Source organism: Schistocerca serialis, chromosome 1, assembly GCF_023864345.2.
Source record: "Schistocerca serialis cubense isolate TAMUIC-IGC-003099 chromosome 1, iqSchSeri2.2, whole genome shotgun sequence".
NCBI lineage: Eukaryota > Metazoa > Arthropoda > Insecta > Orthoptera > Acrididae > Schistocerca > Schistocerca serialis.
This window is the reverse complement of record NC_064638.1, coordinates 889838645-889863320: the sequence shown is the minus strand read 5'-3', so window position 1 is coordinate 889863320 and position 24676 is coordinate 889838645. Positions and strand designations below refer to the sequence as shown.

General features: G+C 40.8%; 1 protein-coding gene across 1 annotated transcript in view; it reads right to left on the bottom strand.

Moving 5' to 3' along the window:
* Nucleotides 1–24676, bottom strand: part of LOC126411284 (matrix metalloproteinase-2-like) — an 857544-nt gene that overhangs the window by 7663 nt on the left and 825205 nt on the right. Inside the window, exons 6-9 of the mRNA XM_050081353.1 lie at nt 9172–9330; nt 5469–5899; nt 3525–3666; nt 2416–2679 (exon numbers count right to left, since the gene is read on the bottom strand). Coding sequence (XP_049937310.1) covers nt 2416–2679; nt 3525–3666; nt 5469–5899; nt 9172–9330 — 996 coding nt within the window. The remainder of the gene's footprint in view (nt 1–2415; nt 2680–3524; nt 3667–5468; nt 5900–9171; nt 9331–24676) is intronic.

The window sequence follows — 24676 nt, the reverse complement described above, 5'->3', positions numbered from 1 at the left end:
TACATCAACCTGTTCACTGACAATCAGTCAGCTGGAAAGTTAGAACTTAACCCAGCTCTTCAATCAAAGATTAAGCCCATTTGTATACAGTATCTCTTCATATGCCAGGCTCTAGAAGAGTATCTGCTGAAACTGGAATATCAGCCAACAGAATAGGTGATGGCAGACATACTGACAAAGGCTCTTCTTGCTCCAAAGCATGAGAAATGTGTTGAATGACTTGGACTTAAATCCTAGAACCATGAACTTTAGGCTCAATTCTTAATTTATAACTGTCTGTAAAAATTTCGGGGAAATATTGAGATTCAGAATTTACTATCATGTGATATCTTTGGTGTCTATAGATGTCATTGTGTGCATGTTTTCCAAGTCAACTGTTAGTAGTTCTGTGTTATTCTCTGTGCAGTAAGTTACAAATAAAGTTGTTCTTAAATACATGTTGTGCGTGTATTGTCAAACGACATCCCAACATGTATAATTCCATTCACAACTTGCAAATGGTCCATTGTGCTATGTCCACTTCTGCAGTCATGTGATTAGAATCCAATGTTGTTTCAGTGTGAGTAGTGCTAATTTTGGTGAATATCTTATAATCTACAGAGATGAGGCTGGTAAGTTTATGATTGCTTTATATTGCCCTTCTTCTTTCTTGCAAAGCTATTACTTCTGTATTACTTCACCTACTGTTTTAACAATTACTTTCCTTAATATCTTGAATGTTGACATCATCTAGCATTTCTTCTGCTGTGTCCGTTTCCTTATTGACTGCTTTTCTGCTTTACATCTTAAACTGTTCAGATGTTTTAAGAAAGCTTTGAATGCTTGAATAATTTTCTGTGTATTGTTAATTATTGTGACTTCTACCATCTTAATTTTCTGTCAACCCAATATAAGGGCTTTTTGTCTTCATACTCTTCTGTTCTCAACTTTCACTCTTAAATTTTAATTCTAAGTTCAAACATTCTCTGAAAGACATCAAACAGTTTTCTTTAATTCATCATATTCTGTTGCTTTCATATTACTGTATACTTGAAACTCTCAACTACTTCTAAAAACTGTCACATTCCATTTGAGATTTTCTTTTCTTTCGCTTTTTAACTCGTGTAACATTTTTTGCTATTGCATCATTACATAAATTTTTCTTCATTCCATTCACAGCTGAAGCATGGAATAAATGTATGGTTATATACCTCTTTTGCATGTTTGTGAATTTATTTTGTGGCCCTTATACAATTTGCGTGTAATATACCAAACAAAGGCTGAAATCATACACTAAAAATCAATTCGTGAAATTATCTATGTAGATTTTTGTGACATGTTGTGCATCTTACTTTCTGTGTGTGGCAGTTAACATTTTGCAGCACTTCAGTTACACTCTCGTGACTATTCATGCTGCTGTCTTCGACATATGATACATGCCCCGTCACTCAATGTACACATTCAATGTAGACAGGGAAAGTGCTTTATAACCAATTTCTTTTGTCAAGTCTAGTCTCAAAGCTTTCTCATAGATAACTATATCATCTAAAAGAGTCTGAGACTGCAACCAATACCATCTGACAAGCAATAATACTGTTGGGCATTACTTAAAGGTCTTGATTTTTGTAGTCAGTCTCCACCTGCTGCTTTCTGCCTATCAAGAAACCCTTAAATAAGTGACAGGCTAAACCCTGTCCATGTGAAAGCTATTTTTTTTTTAACAAGTGCAGGCTTGCACCAAAGAAAAACCTTTCAAAACTATAGAAAGAATTATACATGGTCATTTTCTGGGCTTTCAGTTGTATTTGGAAAACTTAATAATAAAATGTCTCATTTTTTCATTCATAGTTTTTCTTCAGCAATGTACATTTTGAAGCACAGATTCATCATCTGGCTTTCAATTCTTATCAAAGGATCTTGATGTGTCAACATACCAGAAACATGTATCTGTGATTGTTCCTCATTTTTGTTGCATAAGGCACAACAAAGTAACTTCCATAAGCAGCCACATTCACAGGTACACATTTTTGGCATGTTGACATCACAATGAAAATCTGATAATGAGGCTATGCTTTGAAACACACAGTGGCAAAGTAAAAACATGGTTGAAAAGACAGTTGGATTTTATTATTAAGTTTCCCATTATTTTCTTGGTCTTGATTTTGTCACAAACACCCACTATAGCTGCTGTGAAATATGTGAGCCATTTTTGTTTTTTCTGTCCATGTTGAATTTGGACAATCTCTTGCTTGTTCCTTTCTAATCTATTTCCTGAAGTTGAAGACATAAATTGCCAATTCAGATACACATACCACAGCTCTCGCATCTGATGAATAGAGGATTTTCATCTAATCAGTTTGTCACAACACGTGTATCTAAGGGTACAAGGAAGAAAATTGCAAATATCAGTGTGTGTCATGAACAATAGTCTCTCACCATCTTTCCACTGGAAAACAGCATCCACATTGTAACCAACACCACGCCACATGGACATGTCCCGTGGGTAGTCAAGTTCCACCTTGCCAACATCTTCATCAAATCTCCAATACATGGTGCCACTGTAAAAGTAAGTTTTCTTATTGTGTCCCCAAACCATTGCAGCATCCACCCTGTCCAAAGTTTCTGGCAGACCAAGGTCTGTTAAAGGCCTTGGGTAGCCATGCATTAGTGTGTTTGCATCATATACAAAGTACTGCCTTCCTGCAAAAAATAAATAAATAAATCAGTAAAATGCTCTTGACTAATTTCTATACAAAAACACATTTCGCTGGAACAGCTAACTCTTCATAACCTTCATGAGGTAATTGCTGTGTTTAAGATAAATGAACAGAAAAGTTTGGCTGGGATGTCATCAGACCTTAAACAGATTGTCAGTGCTAGACTGCAAGGACATTTATGTTTTTACTTGCTGTGCACTTCAGTATAACACTGATCAATACACTTGTTTAATCACTGGGCATTACAACTGCTTGGCAATATTGCTTGTACAGTAGTTTATCTGCTTTACTGTTGTGGAACAAGAAAAAAACAAAAAACAAAAAAAATAACTCTGCAATGAGGATTCAGTCTCTGTATATCTTAAGAGATTTGTTTATAAACTGTAAAACAGATTAAGCCAATAGAATTAATTAATGTGTGTGTGAAACCTTATGGGACTTAACTGCTAAAGTCATCAGTACCTAAGCTTACACACTATGTAACCTAAATTATCCTAAGGACAAACACACACAACCATGCCCGAGGGAGGACTCGAACCTCCGCCGGGACCAGCCGCACAGTCCACGACTGTAGCGCCTTAGACCGCTCGGCTAATCCAGCACGGCAATAGAAATAATAAAAAAATAAATGAGGGAAATTAAATTTTGAAACAAAGAGATAACTGGCAGCAGTTTTAAAGGAAAACCAATAAAAATGAAGGAAAACATTTATGAGGATATAAATAGAAACCATGTTTTCCTTGCGAAAATTTTGAACTGTTTATATTGTAGCTGCTCCTTTTAGATTTGAAACATATTAGCTCAAGCTGTTACAGTACAGTTGATTACCAATGAAGAAAACAATTTTCTTGTCAAGCCTCTCATAAACAGCATCCACATGGGTGAAGTTCCTTGGCAGGCTGTACCAAAATCTCTGAATTTCTGCTGGATAACCTTCCTCAAGACCTCTATCACCAATTCTCCAGAAATACTGAAAATGAGAAACCTTTATTATTATATTTGCTTTGGTGTCTCATATTATGTCAAACAATAAATGTCCAAATTTATTCCTACCAATATGTTAAACTTAATGTTTCAAACAGGCTTCATTGCATTTGCCATTAAACTACAACATTAAAATCTAATGATGGCTTAATAAGACTACCCTTTCACTATCTTTGCAATCAATCAATGACTGAGGGTGTAATTCCTGTCAGAGTTGAAGTAGCACCCTTCTGTTAAATTGTATACTAACAAATCACTTCTAATTAAAAACCAAATCTTTTCAAATGTTTATGAGGAAGAGGCCTATACTGACTCATTTTTCAGAGCAGCCTGCCTCAGTTTGGTATTTGTAAAGGATTATCCACAAGCAAAGCCGTATTAGATCTTACAAATGAAGTCCTGGTGCAGCCGAACAAGAAAAATTATCCTGTTGGCGTAACCATTCGATGACAAAACACTGCATAGGAATAAATCCCATATTATCAAATGTGGACTCAACTGGGAGACGGGAGCTGTGAGGCAAAGCAAATGCCCTGTACTGACCACTTATTTAAAGAAATTGCTATTATTATATTAAATCATGTCATGTATTTTGTTTTAATATTATGAAAATCCAAGGCATTAAGATAAGTTATATTTGGAAATGGCAAGGGGGGAGGGGGGGTAGGGGGGTGTGTGGAGCAGGCAAAATTGGAAATTCTCGAAACTTGAGATTTTTATGGAGAGTTAATATGAAAAGTGCACCAGGAACATGTAACAGACCCTGTTGGCATGTTTGGTATATTCTGTGACCTTGCCACAGCCTTTGATATGCGGGGGGGGGTGGGGGGGGGGGGGGGCAAGGGTCAGAAAATTCTACTTAAGGAGCTAAAGTGTTACAGCTTGCATCTCCCCAAAGGGTTACAATGACAGACTGTCTCTTTGGTATGAAATTAACCTCAGAAAGGATCGATACTGTGCACACTCTAATTCTTTTTTATCTAATACTTAAAACAAAAGACACATGTAACTTAGAACATCACCAGCTGTGTATGAACTGGTGAAGTTAAAATCTGTAAAACTATTTTTATTCTACCTTACTGTACATGGGAAATTCCTCCCTGTTGATCCTCAATTCCATTCCTCAATTTTAAATCTATTCAATCTTTATGTTTTGTCATATTTTTGATAAGGCTATTATATATCCCATTAGATCTTTTTACTCCTCTTTCAACCACATTAATGAGCCTTCCGATACTCAAGTTCAAGGTAGTGCAGTATGACTGGCCTTGCATTCAGGAGAACGATGGTCCAAATTCTTGTCTGGCCATTCAAATTTAGGTTTTCCAAATTTTACAAAAATTATATGAGGAAAATTCTGGGATTGTTTCCTTGGAAAAGGATGTTCCCTTCCATTTCCTTTCCCATCTGGAGCTTATGCTCTGTCTGTAATGACAAGGTGATACTCTCTAATCTACCTTTCTTCTTCCTGAAGTTCTGCAAAATTATTGCCCTAAAGTAAAAATTAGCAGGATTTGAAAGGGCAGTAATCCTGTTTATTTAGCGAAGTTCAAAAATGGTGATAAACATAACAGCCACCCTCTTATTACTGGTATAATTAATCTTACAGTAACATGTGCAATTTTGTAACTGGAATGAAACTTTTGATAATGAGTAACAGATTATGAAAATAATGGCACATCACTAAGAACAAAAAGAGGAAGGGGCTCATTTGCGAAAGATAACAGACGGCATCATGGTACAAGTTCAGACAAAACCTCCTCAAAGCAAAATGTGGACGTACGGTACCTTGTCCTTGAAGATGAACAGCTCCCTGCGAATGACGGAGATGGCATCATAGTTGGTGTTGCACGTATCTGGCTTGACTTCTTGGGGCCTTTCCGTTCGCGGCTCGGCAGGCGATGGCCGCGGCGGCGGGAGTGTGGGGGGTGGTGGCCGCGTGCGGGGGCGGTACGTAGGAGGCGGAGGCGGTGGCTGGCGATGACGTGGCTTGTCGTGCTTGGGCGGCTTCGGCGGTCTCCAGGGAGGCCGCGTTGGACGCGTGGGTGGCGTCGGGGGCGGTGTGGGTGGCTGTGTTGGGGGTGGTGGGGGCGGTGGGGGCGGCGGCGGCTGTGTTGGAGGCGCTGTGGGGTGTGGGGTAGGCCATGCCCCACGATCCCGATCACGGTCACGGTCATACGGATATGTTGGTATCTTGGCCCACAGCCGCTCTTTTGCACCTGTAAAGAACAGTACTCCTGCAGCAAAGTCTACAACACAAAACATCACTTCTTGTCAACACAGCGACCAGAGATATCTTAATGTGATCAATAATTAGTTATGCTAGGAGTTAACATTGTTTATTGCAGTCTTCAGATGAAGACGTTAAACCTATAACATGAATCTGCTCCAAACGAAAATGACTCAGCGTGGCAGACACCATATTTATTTTGGCACATTTAGATGTTTTGTATTATAACTTGCAGTATTCCGTTTCAAGGCAGTGGTTCAGTGAAGATTTATCACAAACATGTTACTCTTATGTAACTGTTAATGATGTATGAACGACATAATCGTTCAAGAGATATTATGATAGATATGACTTAAGAAAACAGAAATAGTATGAGTATGGCGTAGCGTAAAGGATAGTCATGGATTACACAGAGGACGGAAGTAGGTTCGCGTCGCAATGGCACTTTTTTATTATTACTTATTTTCACCTTAGCGTTGTAAGCGCATTCTGATACTTCCTTACGATCGTAATACAAGCATTTTCTGCAGTATTCTATGTTATTTATATTCCCGTCTGATTATAAAACGAAAAATAAAATAAATATTTGACTATTTATTTTCGAATTTGACGATTTCCGAGTGTAGGGTTAGGGAGGAACCGAGTGAAACTAGCAGCAATGACGTAATTCCTCGCTTGTCACAAATATTTGGCCGTCCATTTCCGAGGGTTTTGTTAGGCAGGAACCTAAGAGGACATTGTCACAAACATTTAGCCGTTTGAGAAGGGGATAGCCGGCTATGCGCATGCGTAAGATGAAGTGCTTGTTACGTCACTCCTGTTTGAAGCAGATAGTGTTGTAAGTTTAACGTCTTCTGTTGTAGAAAGACGCTCTCTTCTTTAGTTTACTATTTAGTGAGATTTTAACATAAATTGTTGGGTATTTTGATGAAATTGTGTATTACACTGACGTAAATAAAGTATCTATGCCAGCCATGGCTGCAATTTTGATTTATATATAAGTTATAACTAAAAATAAATATCAGTAACTAATACTTTCAGTCTATTTGCGACCTCAGTGATACTGTTAATACTATGTTTATTAGATTTGCGCTGATGATCACGAAGACGAGCGCTCCTAAACAATAACGACTCTTACATTTTCTCGGCTGTTAATAAACAGAATAATAATTGGAAAACGTACAGCACATACTCCTTTTTATTGATAATAGTTTAGGCACTATTGGTGAAGGCTTTGCCGTCACGGAAACGCCAGAATTAATAACTGCGTGTAAAACTCAGATTATTCCGTATTAGGCACACTACTTTTATGAAGTAGTCCTTTGAACAGATTTCCACCTTACATTACCTACATTCCGTATACATTTCTCTATGTGACTTCTGCGTACAATTGCACAAAATGATCAGAGGATGAATTGTCATTATTAATATTATTATTAATAGTATTCTTGGAACTAATTCACGCAGAAAAAATTTCTCTGTGGAGAAATTATTTGCTCTGTATATTACTCACTTTGTGCGTGTTCGTGTTTCTACTTGAATTTAGTCGACTCCAAGCGATCTTATTTTTAGTGTTTATTATTGGTCTTGTACTGCACAAACAGCAACATCACAGCATATTATTAGTAACAGCACAACACAAACTTGCAATTTATTCTCAGTGAGTCCCAAAGAATTCGTAAAAGTATATAATTTGCAAGGTTATCACACATTAATAAATCAGAGTTTTAGAAAATTTCGTTTATAGTTGCAAGCTGGTACAGACATGCAAGGATAAAAGCAGATGGGATACCTGGTGGAATAATACATTTTACAGCATATGTACGGGAAAGGAGTAAACGAAGGAACAGAAACGAGGGAAAGGAATAACGAGAAACAAAGTAAGATTGAACCTATAGTGGAGTTAATGGGTTGGAGCTTCGATTCAGCAACAGCTCTAAAGCGCAGTTACTTTGAATGACCGGGGTGTCCAACAAGTTATCTTGCCTGGGCCATACTGGAAGAAGACGAGTAACTTAAAAACTTTCCATAAACCGGTCGTGTGATAAATACTACTTGGGCCGCACTGATACTTGCTTTGGACCGTATGCGGCCCACAAGCCACGGGTTGAACACGCATGACAAACACTTTTGTCGAATTTTTCTACAGTTAATTACTAAGTAAGTATTAAACATGCAGTGAAACTACCCCCCTTGCTAGCTTCAGTAGATGATTTCCTTTATCTTTCTTTCAAATGCCTCTGAATACTATGGGACTTTACTTCTAAGGTCATCAGTCCCCTAGAACTTAGAACTGCTTAAACCTAACTAACCTAAGGACATCACACACATCCATGCCCGAGACAGGATTCGAACCTGCGACCGTAGCGGTCGCGCGGTTCCAGACTGTAGCGCCTAGAACCGCTCGGCCACCCCGGCCGGCTTTATCTGCCTTTCCCGTTGTATTAATGTTCATATGACATCAGTTATTTGCAAGTGCGCTAATTACGAAGTCTCGCCCGCGACTGCCGTGTACTGCACATTACTCGTACACGGTACAATATATTACGCAATGCGTCGAGCGAGCGTAATATTTTTACGCTGTGCTATCTTTTTCAATATACGGGGTGGTCAGTAACAATCTGGAAAGCTTGTAAGGATGCTGCAGGGTAGACTGCGCTGGGAAATAATTATTAAGAAAACAATTCCATACGTTGCACCGTTTCCGAGTTTATTTAGTCTTGACGTTAGCGTATCATGTCGTCACGCGAGCCAATTCAAGCGGCCTGCCAGAGACAGTGTTGCCAAACGTGTTCTTTGTTTGGTTGCGCAAATCGAACAAACGTAGGTTTTTCTCTCTTAGCTTAAATTTATCACTTCCGAAAAAGGGCACATTTCAACTGGTAATGAGCATTTGAACAAAGTGGTAACTCACGGGCACTTAGATGTCAGTGCATTTTAGCGGGTACAGATGCTTAAATTTGCGCGTGCGGCGAGCTGATGGTAAACTACAGTACTAAACAACTCGGAAACGGCCCAACGTATCGAATTTTTCTCGTAACAATTATTTCTCAGTACAATCTTCCCTGCAACACCCTGACAAGCTTTTCAGACCTTCTGACCAGCCTGTATTGCACAAACCGTCAATACCATTCGCAGACGATCAATGTTATAGCGCAGTTTTTAGTTTTGCGCAATAAATATTGAGCGTGCGAGGGCTCCTTAAACAGCTTAAAATTAAGACACGGAGGCACGAGGCGAAATAGAAGGCTGATGACTTACCGTAGAGCTGCTGGATGGCGACGCGGTCGTCGTCGGGCAGCTTGTAGTTGGGCGACAGCCCCTGGTACCAGGGGTACATCAGCGCGCCCTTCACGGACGAGTGCTGCAGCCCCAGCGAGTGGCCGAACTCGTGGGCAGCCACTGCGAACAGGCTCGTCCCTGCCAACACCAAGAGGAGCACTTCTTTCAACCCTCAGCCTTTGTAAAATGAGCCGCGCCTCAAGTATAGGGCGTTTCAAAAAGGTTCATCCGCTTTCACAAGACGATCGGTACACGTGCGACAGCTTGCGCTACCAATATGTTCCAAAACGACAATCATTACAAGCGGTTTTTCTGGAGTTCGTACCTCAGGTTCTGCTGGTGATGGAAAGGTAGAGTCAAGTGTTTGGGATAGCCCTTTGCCTAGAGACCATTTATATACCAAACAGAAAGATCGTCTTACTGTAACTATCCTACTGTGCACAGCCAAAATTTGAATATTACTCACTTACTCCAGCTTCCACAGATGAATCAAATCAGTTGGTTCCTTTTTTGCATTAGATGTGGTCTATGGTACGCCTTTAGGGGTTATGGAGGCACCATTTAACTCAGGAGCGGTTCTTGAGAACACCCGAAAAAGTGTTTTTCACTATTTTTTACCGTCAGCAGCGGATATCTAAATAACTAATCGCAGCAAATTGCTCATATTTTAACCGTATATTCTCTAGCCATTTATCAAGAAATGCCATCCTTCCTTTTTCAAAAATCTTTATCAGTTATCGATAAAAACCCAAAAAACATGGTTTTTGGCTATCAAAACCGAGGTGCGGATTCCAGGATGGCTATGCACAGTAAGTGGATGTTATGTTTGCCACATATTCCTAAGATACCGATTTCAAACAAACCTGGAAATTTTCTTAATGTACTTATCCGTTTCCAGGATACACAGCTTCGAAGTTACCCTACATGTACACATAAAATACGGTAAGAGGCGAAACCGTAGTTTACAAAGTGACGTAGCACGGATTTTTGTTGGGTTGTTTTTGGGAAAGGAGACCACACAGCGAGGTCACCGGTCTCATCGGATTAGGGAAGGATGGGGAAGGAAGTTGGCCGTGCCCTTTCAGAGGAACCATCCCGGCATTTGCCTGGAGTGATTTAGGGAAATCACGGAAAACCTAAATGAGGATGGCCGGACGCGGGATTGAACCGTCGTCCTCCCGAATGCCAGTCCAGTGTCTAACCACTGCGCCACCTCGCTCGGTAAGTAGCACGGACAAATATTCTGTAAAGAAATGTACTGGGAACCCCGTGTTGTAGTACTGAAGCGTAGGCGAAATTGTTGTTCCCGTAAAACCCGGTCTGAGCTGTAGTTTTGCATTATTTCAATTTCTCTTGAGCAAACTATCAAAATTTTACTGACCCAGCTGCCTCATTCTATCTTCCTTACCGACTTTAAAATTTTCCAAAAAAGGTTGGCACGCGAACGTATTCGCGCATTTTTGTGCTGAAGGAGAAGGAGACAGAGGTAGTGGGAAATAGACGGAAAACTAATAAATACTGGTTGAAAGTAGGCAGTGATTGTGGTATAGAAAGACCGAGGGAGATGATGTCAGTGTTAAAGAGAGAGAGAGAGAGAGAGAGAGGAACACAGTGGCAGGAGAACATAGTTGACAGTGACAAAACAGTGCTGGGAAAAGAGTGTAGGAGGGAGTGCCAGCAGGAGAGGAAGAGAGATAAAGAGAAAGAGGAAATGGGTGAGAGCCAGTGATAATGAGACACACACTCTGTGACAGTGACAATGAGAAAGAGAGAGAGAGAGAGAGAGAGAGAGAGAGACAGTGAGATGAGACAGCAGCAGTTGGAATGAATGAATGAATGAATGAGATAGTAACAGCAGGAGAGCTAGAGGGAGACAGCGATAGTGAGAAGAGACATTAGTGATAGTAGTAGAACAGAACGAAGCCTCAGCAGGAGGACAGGAGGCAGTGACAGAGAGACACAACAAGATAATGACAATGAGTTGATCTGAATGAGTGAGTGAGAATGTGGATGTGGATGGGTATGAGCGACCTGCAGAGATGGACTAGTGAGTGAGAGCTAATTACATTTAGGTGATCTTGTGGCAGTAAGAGGTGAGTTGCATGTTAGAAAGAGCGTTAATATCTTCGCACGCCAAAGTTTTTGGGAAAATTTTTAAAGGTGCTGAAGGAGACAGAATGAGGCAGCTGGTTCAGTCAGGAGCATATTAGTCTCTTTAGTGCTCCGATAGGAGCACTTTTTCGCTGGCTTTTCTGTATAAGAGAGTGACTTGCAGTGAATTTCAACTTACACATCCACACCAAAAGTTTACATCGGTGCCAGATGTAAGTTGCCATTTCATGTGGTTACCGCGCACTTGTTCACTCTCCAGTGTGCGTCGAGTGGAAATGGTATTTTCTGTTCTCCGTTTCCACAGATGCAATCCAATTACAACTCTGCGGCGTGATTTTAGTCCAGAAAATGCCGATGCACCTTGTACGTCTCATAGTATTTGACGATGGTACTAGCAGTTTCAAGGGACTGGTTGTTTACGTAAGGGGAAATCCACAGGCCGCCACCGTGTGCTCCTTCAAGACGTACAGCGCATTCAACAGAACTTTGCACGTAGTCCACCGGAGGCTACTCATCGTGCAGTTTGAGAGTTAGCCATTCTTCATGTTCCTGTCTGCCGTGTTTTGTGCGGTTTTTGAGCTCGAAAAACAGAGCAGTAGTCGCCAATTTTTTTTGCTGAAGTGCCAATACTGACAGTGTGGAGTGTCTTCTCGGACCGCATACGTACCGATCATATTAACTGGTACCCTACATAAATTGGCATGAGTCCCCAATAGACTAGTAAGGGGATGATAAGTTGGCTGCCGGCCCCCAAGTACTTATTGTTAAGCCGTCGGCACACGGACCCGTGCATTCGAACGTTGAGAGTTGAGCGTGCCGAGTTTCTGACGTCACAGTAGGAAAAAGCGCGTTGGGGAGTCTTTTGGAACATGCAGAGCAATATCTAACATGACAGATGATTTGAATGTGCTGTTGAACGTTGACCAATGATCACCTACGTCACATGCACGTCATCTCTTTTCAATACAGACTGGCGACACGCCACATTGGCTCTCTGTTGAAGCCCATATATAAATAAATATATATGCCGTTTCCAAGCATCAGAAAATTGAGAATATCTCTAGGACCTGTCGTTAATTCTACGATTTTTTGTAACAAAATGACTGGAAACGCCATATAGGTGCTTGAAGAGTTATTGTTAGCCTAACTTGTTTGTTATGAAAGTATCCCGTTTCAAGGCAATGTGAAACACTCCCTATTAAACCCGCCGTTATTGACTAGTGGATTATAGCCCAACAGTTTAAAATAGTTTGACCGTGTGCAACACATGAGGCTAATCGGTTAATATTTGCACGGGAGTTGTGTCGTATCAAACCCAACAACGCTAATTAGGATGTCAGGTAGCAATAATGTATACATACTTTGTTCTTAATGTTCTATATCTTTTGTCTAAACAGCCCGAAATAGGCAGTTACACTCTTCGCCTGACAAAGTAATAACGGTTAACTGATCACAAGTCGCCTATTGATGTCGTCACACGCCAATATTCTTCATGTGGCACTGCAATCCAAATCGTTGGTGTCCGGCGAGGTAATCGCGTAATCACGGCGCACAAATGAACACTTGAACACATCAAACAAATCGCTCAATTAACGCCGTTTGCATATTTGCTGGAGGTGAGGCCCAAGGATTTGTGTGATACACACAGCCACTAAAAAATTGTGAACGCGGTCGGCCGTCTAACCGAAATCCGCCCTGCTCGCTTAGCAGCCAACAACTTACTTGCTCGGAGTCTCAACACTGACTCCTCTGACGCACTGGGCGCTAGACCATCGATAGTACCTACTGCAACCTTCGTGGGGCAAAGATATATTGTTCTCAATGCGTAAGGGGCGGTTGACCCCTTACAAATGGCACACTGAGGATCCATAAGAAGTGCAATGTTCTTGATACAATTTGTTATAATGACATGTAAGTCAATAACACATCTACGAGTAAAGGTTTCTGTAGACGGTAAGGTCCAAAGTACGGTCATTCAACAGTGATGGTCGGTACAGCACGATGATTTGCAACGCAGAATGGTACGGTAAATGTTTGTATGTTTCCAGAATGTTGTATGTTGCTTGGTCGCGTCTTACTGAATCCAAATATTTTCATTATTATCCTTCACGTTTTTAATATATTCTGATACTTTCTTACCAGTTTAATAAAAGTGTATTCTATAACATTCAACGTTTATAAATATAAGCGCAGTCTTTCTGAGGAGTGAGTTTGTTCGATTTGCTTAATTTACAAAATAGCTTACTTTACTTGCAGTAAGGTATTTTGCGTTTCTTATTTTAAGTGTCTTATTTCACATGTTGTGAAGATTTTTCTGCTGAAGGAGGAATAGTGACCAAGTAAGAATTTGTATCGTACTATTTGTAATGGAACTTTTATATGCTGACGTCCTTACTGGCTGTTCATGTGAAGCCACTCTTTCGTAGTATAGTAATTGGAATACTTATTTTTATTTAATTTGAGTTATTTAGATGAGTTATGTCAATTTTTGTTTGAAATTTATAAGATTATTAATATAATAAAATAATTCAGATTTTTCAAGGAAACCAAAGGCTGCAGACAAGTAGGTGTTGCATTGTTCAATCTCTTGTTTTTGGTAGTGTAAGTATATGTTTTAGACCGTAGCTATATCTTCTGTTCTGTTAGCTCTCTCTCAGTTAGAAACTCGTTTACATTTATGTTTGTTGTTGAAAAGTGTTATTTGTGAAAGTTTCGTTTCGTACGAGTTGCTAATAAAACTGAATCACACATAATGTCTGGTTCAGCTTCGTTATTTATGGATTTTAATATGTGCAATTATTGAAGTGTTACGATTGTACATCTGAGGCTGATTGGTTTAAAATTACCAGACTGCACTTGCTATAATTTTGTAGTCTGTCTCAATTCAACAGCAGTTAAACAATTTTCATGAAAAAGTTAACTTCCGATCGTAACACAGAGCGATCGGCTGGCTTGTCATTTATTTGAAGAATTTCACCGACTACACTGCAGCAACCTCTCTGACTTTAAGCGTGTAATCTGATGTGAAAGCGTAATTACAACGAATATAAGGTGTCAAGATGTTTATTTTCAATTATAAGTGCTTGAAATTAATTCTAATTAAAAACAAGTAGTGTTTGTTCACCGAATTAGATTCAGCTTGCTTAATAACAGGGCTCGTGAATAAACAATTTACAAAGATGTCAAGCTATGTTACTGTTTCATGAGATTTTAATGAAGTTTGTGACTCGTCCTCCCAGCTTTAAATCAAAATAAACTGAACACGACCCTGGAGGTCGAAGACATGGTCACCCGCCAACTCAATAAACTAAAATTTAGTACCCACGAAAGACGACAAAAAGGCGGAAGCGGAGGAGCCACACATGGTACTACCTTTTTTGCTTTATAACATGTTCATAGACATTGTAGTATTTATTTATGTCCACTACAGACAAAAAAAACATGACTAGCATATGAACAACGAAGGGAAAGATAGTATTAACAGAGCTAAGGTAGGAATCTTACGTCCGTCCATTTCGTAAACAGTGTGATGTGCGAGCCACCACTGAGAGTACGACCGCGACCTATATTTTCTGTCATCTATAAAACTTCCTATAAAAACGTAACGATAGAAGAATCCTTATTTAAGTGTTATTTTCAAGGAGGAGCAGTTAAGGAAACTCTCCACTCACTTCGATAATATTTCAATAACCGAGAGGCGCAGACAAGTACGTGGCACACAATTGAAATTTAATTAAAAAAGTTTGCTCATAATTATGGCGCAATATAATATTATGATCTTCAAACATGGAACAACTTTTTGGTACGTACACAGTGCGATTCACATCTAAATAGTAATCCTCGAATGAAACAGTACAGCCAAGCTTGAACATAGAGGCAACTCTGATGTGTGTATGCACTGGTCTCTGCGAGTAACTGTTAATCTCCGATCATTTTCGTGTTCTACATTAGATTTTATTACCTCTTAGTGTCTGGGTTTCTGCTTGCTTCTTTACGAAAACACCGCTGACTTACTCTACTGTGGTGAGAGAATGCTCCTCGTGAAGCGTAAGACAAATGCGGGTCTGAAGCTCAAGACGAATTATTCAGAAAGGGGAAAGGTGACGGCTGCAATCACCCTTCTAACATTAGAAATCGACCAGAGACACGCCTATCGATCTATATGGGCCGTTGCTCGCAGGAATTTTGGAAAGTTACCAGAACAGCTGGTCAGCGAATGCAAATCGACTTCGTTGCAATTACGTGTCACAGCAACGTGTTTAAGCATCGCTATAAGAATTCGTGTATCGCACCCACACATTTGACTTTATACGATTCAGTAAAGCACTAGTCGCCACGCTTGACGCTATTTAAAGATTTTGCACTTCTATTCAGCACAAAATAAACTAGCAAACGAACAGCAGTTGAGAAGAACGGACTGTAGGGAATAAAGTTATTCAGATTACTCCATTTGCGAATCACATATATACTTTTACGTAGTGAACGTTTTGCAAACAATTGTTGTGTATAACGCTATTGCTAAACTGATGATACGATTCAGAAGTTTTTCGGGGCGACATTTGCGAAAAACGTACCCACAGTTTTCAAACCGCGTCACCCTCTGTAAAAGCTTGTGCTTTTAGGAATACCACCGTCTTCGTTACATAATATCTGAATTGAGTAATGTGAGAATTACATTTTACGAAAGTTAGAGATTTTATGTTGACACAGCTTAAGAAGTAAGAACCACACAGGCTGGCATGTTTTGAGAATATGGCTTTCGTCTTCAATTGGAGTTTGTTAAGCATCTCTGTGACAGTGCGCGCGTACTAGACAATTCTATGGCGACTCATGTAGCTGTTTAGACAAAGTATCCGTACGGTGCAAAAAGTGGCAATTGACTCTAAATTTTAAAAAAGTATGAGGTTACTTACATGAATATTTAAAAGCAATCCGTTAAATTTCGGTTACACGATAAATTACACAAATCTAAAGGGTGACAATTCATCTAAATTCCTAGGGATTAGAATGACGAACAACTTAGACTGGAATTTTAACGAAGTATTATGGCGAAGGCAACCCAGAACTGCGTTTAATCGGCAGAATACTTAGGAAATGAAACAGGTCTACTAAAGAGACTGCCTACACTACGCTTGTCCGTCCTCTTCTGGAGTTGTTTAGTCCCCCTTAAACATCCCAACAACCACCACCATCTTTTGGAGTTGTGCAGCGTGATATGAGATCTTTACCAGATAAGATTGGCGGAGGACATCGAGAAAACTCAAAGAATGGCAACTCGTGTTGTGTTATCTGGAAATGGGAAGATAGTGTCAGGGATCTGATACGCAAGTTGGGGTGGCAGTCATTGAATCGAAGATGTTTTTCATTGCGGCGATGCCTTTTCATGAAATTTCAATCAGTAACTTTCTGCTTTGCGAAAATATATTGTTAACGCCAGGCTACATAAGGAGAAATGTTGATCGTAATAGAATAAGAGAAATCAGAGCTCGCACGGAAAGATTTAAGTGTTTGTTTTTCCTGCGCTCTGTTCGAGAGTGGATTGGCAGAGAAATAGCCGGAAGGTGGGTCTTGTAAGCGAACTCCTTCGTTGGTGAATCACACTACTTCATGATTATTCAGTTTGACGTCTACTGTCCACTGTCTACTGTCCACAAAGTTCACTGTCATTCTCTGCCTAATCGCTGATCGTACCCTCGAACGATATAATTTTTTTCTTGCCTAGCGCCCTTGTTCACACATTATGTTACGCACTTGTTTGCGTTAAAGGTTCTGCTGTCAGTATCTGCACCAGGCGCTCATCATTTGCACGTCTCCTTATATTTCGCAAGCATTTTCTGATGTGTCACACTGTACACCACTGGGTCGTCTGTGAACTGGTTGAGGGAATCACTTGCGTTATTTGCCAGGTTATTCATTTGTATGGTGAACAGCAACAGCGGTATTGCTGAGGTATGGTGCACTGTTCTTTCGCTTCTAATGATGATTCTCCAAGTAGTACGACCTACTGGGTTCTCGATATATTTTGTGAAGTAGTGCGCCACTGATCGCACCGAAGAAAAAATCGTATTTCAGAACCGACAAGAGATGTCGATACAATAATTATTAATTACCGGTTTCGATCATCAAACCATCTTCGGACATCATGGAATTATTAACAACAACCTGAAGTGCATCGATTTTACTGCGGCGTGAGATAAAATAAACGCCATCCCATGTTACTGCCGTCTGTTGTAGAATATACCGACAGTTAATAAATCTGTGATATTTATTAACTGCGTGAGTGCATTTGATTACTGACTGTATAATGTATTTTACTATTGATAGCAGTGGCGCAGAGTGGTAAGGACACTGCCATAAAGCACTTCGTCTTCAGGCCACGAGTGGCCTACCGGGACCATCCGACCGCCGTGTCATCCTCGGTGGAGGATGCGGATAGGAGGGGCATGGGGTCAGCACACCGCTCTCCCGGTCGTAAGATGGTATTCTTGACCGAAGCCGCTACTATTCGGTCGAGTAGCTCCTCCATTGGTATCACGAGGCTGAGTGCACCCCGAAAAATGGCAACAGCGCATGGCGGCCTGGATGGTCACCCATCCAAGTGCCGACCACGCCCGACAGCGCTTAACTTCGGTGATCTCACGGGAACCTCTGTATCCACTGCGGCAAGGCCGGTGCCTCAAGGACACTGCCATAGAGGTTTTTACAAATTGTTGTTCCTTTAGATGTTCTGATGATCGAAATAGGTACTTCGTGAAGAATTATTTTATCGACGGGCCTTGTTGATTCTGAAGTATTACTTTCTTTGAGAACTGAATATCATTTGCAAACTTCTCAGTCCAACTGCATACCAGCTGCGATAATTTCGTAAGCAAGTACTTTTCCTTCAAGGAGACACCGCGAAGGGCTTTGTGGGAGTCAAGAAATTGCGTTATGTGTAGGCTTCTGGAACTCGTGAGGAAGAGAGCGGTGTGGTTTTGACACGATTGGCGGTAGCACAAAACGTGTTTATTTCTACACGGTGATTTTGAGCTGCAAGAAAGTCATCTCACGCCAGCACAAGACACATTCCATAACTCTACAGCAAACAGATGCCAGTAAGACTTTAATTTTTGATGTAACGTAGGATACTCCATTGTTCCAGAACCAAGAGAAGCTGCAGGAGGATGAGGCGCCCCAGTTCATCGGCATTTCGACAGAGTCTAATTCTGGGCTTCACAGCAAATGTGATCCGCGAGCAGGCGGCGGGCAAACGCCTGCGAGCAGTCGGCATTGTACCCCACCATCATCACAAGGAGCAGGGTGGGGACTTACATAATCAAGGAAATAGATCATCAGGGAAATGCCTGTCGCATTGCAAATCAGTTACTTCAACCTGCAGATCATCAGGAATTGGGTGGTGAAACATTTTTTATTTTCCCATTCGGTTGCGCTTCGGGTACTGATTTATTTCCCAACATGACTGTAAGACGCATGTTGCTGCTGCTACTGTTGTTGTTGTTGTTGTTGTTGTAATCTTCAGTCCGAAGACTGGTTTGATGCAGCTCTCCATGCTACTCTATCCTGAGTAAGCGTCTTACTGTGTTCGTTTCTTGGTCTCCCTTCCAATACTATACTAAAGATCCCTTCTTCTAGTCAGGTTGCACCACAAATTTCTTTTCTCCCCAATTCTATTCAGTACCTCCTCAAAAGTTACGCGATCGACACATCATCTTCGACATTCCTCTGTAGCCCAAAATTTCAAAAGCTTTTATTCTCTTCTCGTCTAAACTGTTTATCTTCCACCCTTCACTTCCGTGCGTGGCTACCCTCCATACAAATAATTTCAGAAAAGTTTTCGTAACACGTAAATCTATATTCGATGTTAACAAATTTCTCTTCTTCAGAAATGTTTTTCTTGCCATTGCCTCTCTGCTTCGGTCTTCATCAGTTATTTTGCTGCCCAAATAGCAAAAGTCACCTTTCCTAATCTAATTCCCTCAGCATCGGCTGATTTAATTCGTCTACATTCGATTCTTCCCCCCATGAACCACGGACCTTGCCGTTGGTGGGGAGGCTTGCGTGTCTCAGCGATACAGATAGCCGTACCGTAGGTGCAATCACAACGGAGGGGTCTCTGTAGAGAGGCCAGACAAACGCGTGGTTCCTGAAGAGGGTTCAAATGGCTCTGAATACTATGGGACTCAACATCTTAGGTCATAAGTCCCCTAGAAGTTAGAACTACTTAAACCTAAATAACCTACGGACATCACATACACCCATGCCCGAGGCAGGATTCGAACCTGCGACCGTAGCAGCCCCGCGGTTCCGGACTGCAGCGCCAGAACCGCACGGCCACCGCGGCCGGCTCCTGAAGAGGGGGCAGCAGCCTTTTCAGTAGTTGCAGGGGCAACAGTCTGGATGATTGACTGATCTGGCCTTGTAACACTAACCAAAACAGCCTTGCTGTGCTGGTACTGCGAACGGTTGAAAGCGAGGGGAAACTACAGCCGTAATTTTTCCCGAGGGCATGCAGCTTTACTGTATGGTAAATGATGATGGCGTCCCCCATTCGGATCTCCGAGCGGGGACTACTCAAATGGACGTCGTTATCAGGAGAAAGAAAACTGGCGTTCTACGAATCGGAGCGTGGAATGTCAGATCCCTTAATCGGGCAGGTAGGTTAGAAAATTTAAAAAGGGAAATGGATAGGTTAAAGTTAGATATAGTGGGAATTAGTGAAGTTCGGTGGCAGGAGGAACAAGACTTTTGGTCCGGCGAATACAGGCTTGTAAATACAAAGTCAAATAGGGGTAATGCAGGAGTAGGTTTAATAATGAATAAAAAATAGGAATGCGGGTAAGCTACAACAAACAGCATAGTGAACGCATTATTGTGGCCAAGATAGACACGAAGCCCACGCCTACTACAGTAGTACACGTTTATATGCCAACTAGCTCTGCAGATGACGAAGAAATTGAAGAAATGTATGATGAAATAAAAGAAATTATTCAGATAGTGAAGGGAGACGAAAATTTAATAGTCATGGGTGGCTGGAATTCGGTAGTAGGAAAAGGGAGAGAAGGAAAGGTAGTAGGTGAATATGGATTGGGTGTAAGAAATGAAAGAGGAAGCCGCCTGGTAGAATTTTGTGCAGAGCATAACTTAATCATAGCTAACACTTGGTTCAAGAATCATGGAAGAAGGTTGTATACATGGAAGAACCCTGGAGATACTAAAAGGTATCAGATTATATAATGGTAAGACAGAGATTTAGGAACCAGGTTTTAAATTGTAAGAGATTTCCATGGGCAGATGTGGTCTCTGACCACAATCTATTGGTTATGAACTGTAGATTAAAACTGAAGAAACTGCAAAAAGGTGGGAATTTAAGGAGATGAGACCTGGATAAACTGAAAGAACCAGAAGTTGTACAGAGTTTCAGGGAGAGCATAAGGGAACAAATGGCAGGAATGGGGGAAAGAAATACAGTAGAAGAAGAATGGGTAGCTTTGAGGGATGAAGTAGTGAAGGCAGCAGAGGATCAAGTAGGTAAAAAGACGAGGGCTAGTAGAAATCCTTGGGTAACAGTAGAAATATTGAATTTAATTGATGAAAGGAGAAAATATAAAAATGCAGTAAATGAAGCAGGCAAAAAGGAATACAAACGTCTCAAAAATGAAATCGACAGGAAGTGCAAAATGGCTAAGCAGGGATGGCTAGAGGATAAATGTAAGGATGTAGAGGCTTATCTCACTAGGGGTAAGATAGATACTGCCTACAGGAAAATTAAGGAGACCTTTGGAGAAAAGAGAACCACATGTATGAATATCAAGAGCTCAGATGGAAACCCAGTTCTAAGCAAAGAAGGGAAAGCAGAAAAGTCGAAGGAGTATATAGAGGGTTTAAACAAGGGCGATGTATTTGAAGACAATATTATGGAAATGGAAGAGGATGTAGATAAAGATGAAATGGGAGATATGATACTACGTGAAGAGTTCGACAGAGCACTGAAAGACCTGAGTCGAAACAAGTCCCCGGGAGTAGACAACATTCCATTAGAACTACTGACGGCATTGGGAGAGCCAGCCCTGACAAAACTCTACCATCTGGTGAGCAAGATGTATGAGACAGGCAAAATTCCCTCAGACTTCAAGAAGAATATAATAATCCCAATCCTAAAGAAAGCTGGTGTTGAGAGATGTGAAAATAACCGAACTATCAGTTTAATAAGTCACGGCTGCAAAATACTAACGCGAATTCTTTACAGACGAATGGAAAAATTGGTAGAAGCCGACCTTGGGGAAGATCAGTTTGGATTCCGTAGAAATATTGGAACACGTGAGGCAATACTGACCCTACGGCTTATCTTAGCAGCTAGATTAAGGAAAGGCAGCCGGCCGCGGTGGTTGTGCGGTTCTAGGCGCTCCAGTCCGGAGCCGCACTGCTGCTGCGGTCGCAGGTTCGAATCCCGCTTCGGGCATGGGTGTGTGTGATGTCCTTAGGTTAGTTAGGTTTAAGTAGTTGTAAGTTCTAGGGGACTGATGACCACAGCAGTTGAGTCCCATAGTGCTCAGAGCCATTTGAACCATTTTTTGAAGGAAAGGCAAACCTACGTTTCTAGCATTTGTAGACTTAGAGAAAGCTTTTGACAATGTTGACTGGAATACTCTCTTTCAAATTCTGAGGGTGGCAGGGGTAACATATAGGGAGAGAAAGGCTATTTGCGATTTGAATAGAAACCAAATGGCAGTAATAAGAGTTGAGGGGCATGAAAGGGAAGCAGTGGTTGGGAAGGGAGTGAGAGAGGGTTGTAGCCTCTCCCCGATGTTATTCAATCTGTATATTGAGCAAGCAGTGAAGGAAACAAAAGAAAAATTCGGAGTAGGTATTAGAATCCATGGAGAAGAAATAAAAACTTTGAGGTTCGCCGATGACATTGTAATTCTGTCAGAGACAGCAAAGGACTTGGAAGAGCAGTTGAACGGAATGGATGGTGTCTTGAAGGGAGGACGTAAGATGGACATCAACAAAGCAAAACGAGGATAATGGAATGTAGTCGAATTAAGTCGGGTGATGCTGAGGGAATTAAATTAAGAAATGAGACACTTAAAGTAGTAAATGAGTTTTGCTATTTGGGGAGCAAAATAACTGATGATGGTCGAAGTAGAGAGGACATAAAATGTAGACTGGCAATGGGAAGGAAAGCGTTTCTGAAGAAGAGAAATTTGTTAACATCGAGTATAGATTTAAGTGTCAGGAAGTCATTTCTGAAAGTACTTGTATGGAGTACAGCCATGTATGGAAGTGAAACATGGACGATAAATAGTTTGGACAAGAAGAGAATAGAAGCTTTCGAAATGTGGTGCTACAAAAGAATGCTGAAGATTAGATGGATAGATCACATAACTAATGAGGTGGTGTTGAATAGGATTGGGGAGAAGAGAAGTTTGTGGCACAACTTGACTGGAAGAAGGGATCGGTTGGTAGGACATGTTCTAAGGCATCAAGGGATCACCAATTTAGTATTGGAGGGCAGCGTGGAGGGTAAAAATCGTAGAGGGAGACCAAGAGATGAATACACCAAGCAGATTCAGAAGGATGTAGGTTGCAGTAGGTACTGGGAGATGAAGCTTGCACAGGATAGAGTAGCATGGAGAGCTGCATCAAACCAGTCTCAGGACTGAAGACCACAACAACAACAACATTCGATTACCCTCATTTTGCTTTTGTGTTCATGTTATATCCTGCTCTCAAGACACTCTCCACTCCGTTCAACTGCTCCTGCAAGTCCTCTGCTGTCTCTGACAGAATTATCGGCAAACATCAAAGTTTTTATTTCTTATCCTTGAACTTCAGTTCCTACTCCAAAATTGTGTTTGACGCATAAACTAACAAATCCCTTGACTAAATTTTCCACACTTTTTCGACGCTGGTGAGAATGTGTCTGATATCTACATGTTCATAGAGCTCTAAAGAATATGCAAAAAAATCCTTAGAAACACTTGCAAGATGGCTCGGGCGTCGTCTGTTATAACCTCTGTGGGACGTAAGAACTTCAACATCAAGTTAACATAAATGGTCAGCCGTGTGTGCCAAGTAATCTTTTATTAAATCACCATTAGAAAGGGCGCAAAGACTTTATTGAAATTAGTGTAATTTTGTAGCTCATCCGAACAGCACACTCACTCCATTTTTCTTCCTATTCTTCCACCACTTCAGAGAGCTGCCTTTTTAAATTTATAATCTATTCTACACGTTGAGACCGCTCACATTTTCCGTTTTTGCATTCACTGACGTGGGGTAAGACATGTAGTGCCTTTCTACTTTCTGAAAGTATTAAATGTTCTATAATACACTTAACATTTAGCGAACCCATCTTTCCGTGTAAAACGATAACCTCGCACTGTGAATTGAAGCGAGAATACGTTGTCGGTGTTAAGTAATGCCGTGGGAAAACCGACCGGTTATAACCATTACTGGTATTTTAGTTCTGAATGACTGGTATTTTTCGGTATTTGTTTGGTCTGCTGTGTTCCGGCCTGAGGTTTGCTTGTACGTAGTGTGCACGAGCTGTCCCCACCTCTTCTACACGAGAGTTTTCCATTGTTGTTGCCGGACATCAGTTATATTGCAGAATGACACCAACCCTACTCTGGAAATATTTTTACAGAGTGATGTAGCAATGAAGTGCAGTACTTCATTTGCTATAAAAGATTAAAGATGTCTGCTATTTGTATGAAAAATAAAAAAAGGAAATTATGCTAAAAGCAATAAATTAAAAACTCAACAACAATTCACTCACAGAATACAATAAAAATTTAAAGTAGCTGATCTGTTGGCCGCATCTACATCAATGGCTTTATGTGTCTGTAGTCCTTAAAAATGGACAAACCGACAACAAAAACATAGTTCTTCAATCTCAGTTTTCTCCCTTGAGCACTGACTATTCGTAATGCCCAAATAGTGGTAACCCCCCCCCCCCCCCCACACACACACACACAATTACAACATGATTTTTGAGCAGTTTCAAAAAACTTGAATCGATAGAAGAATATTGGTGCCTTTTTGTAGTATTCAACCACATCACTTTTTGAGGAAAGCAGCTAAAGGCGAACAGATTAAGGTTTCTTTTACTTGTGTATTTATTGCAGTATTTTGGTTCCATGTACCTTGAAACTTCTAGACTCAGTTTTTCAATCTTTCTTCGTTTTCTACGTTTATTATAGAAATAATAGGAATAAGAAACGGAAACTCGGCTATTTCAGAAACCAGTAATTTTCAGCGGTTAATAGTCAGGTTAAACTGGCGTAAAAAAAAAAGACAGTATAATCGAATACCAGTTGTTTCAATGACAACCGCCATCGCTACTCGCCACTGCTGCTATTAGATGGCA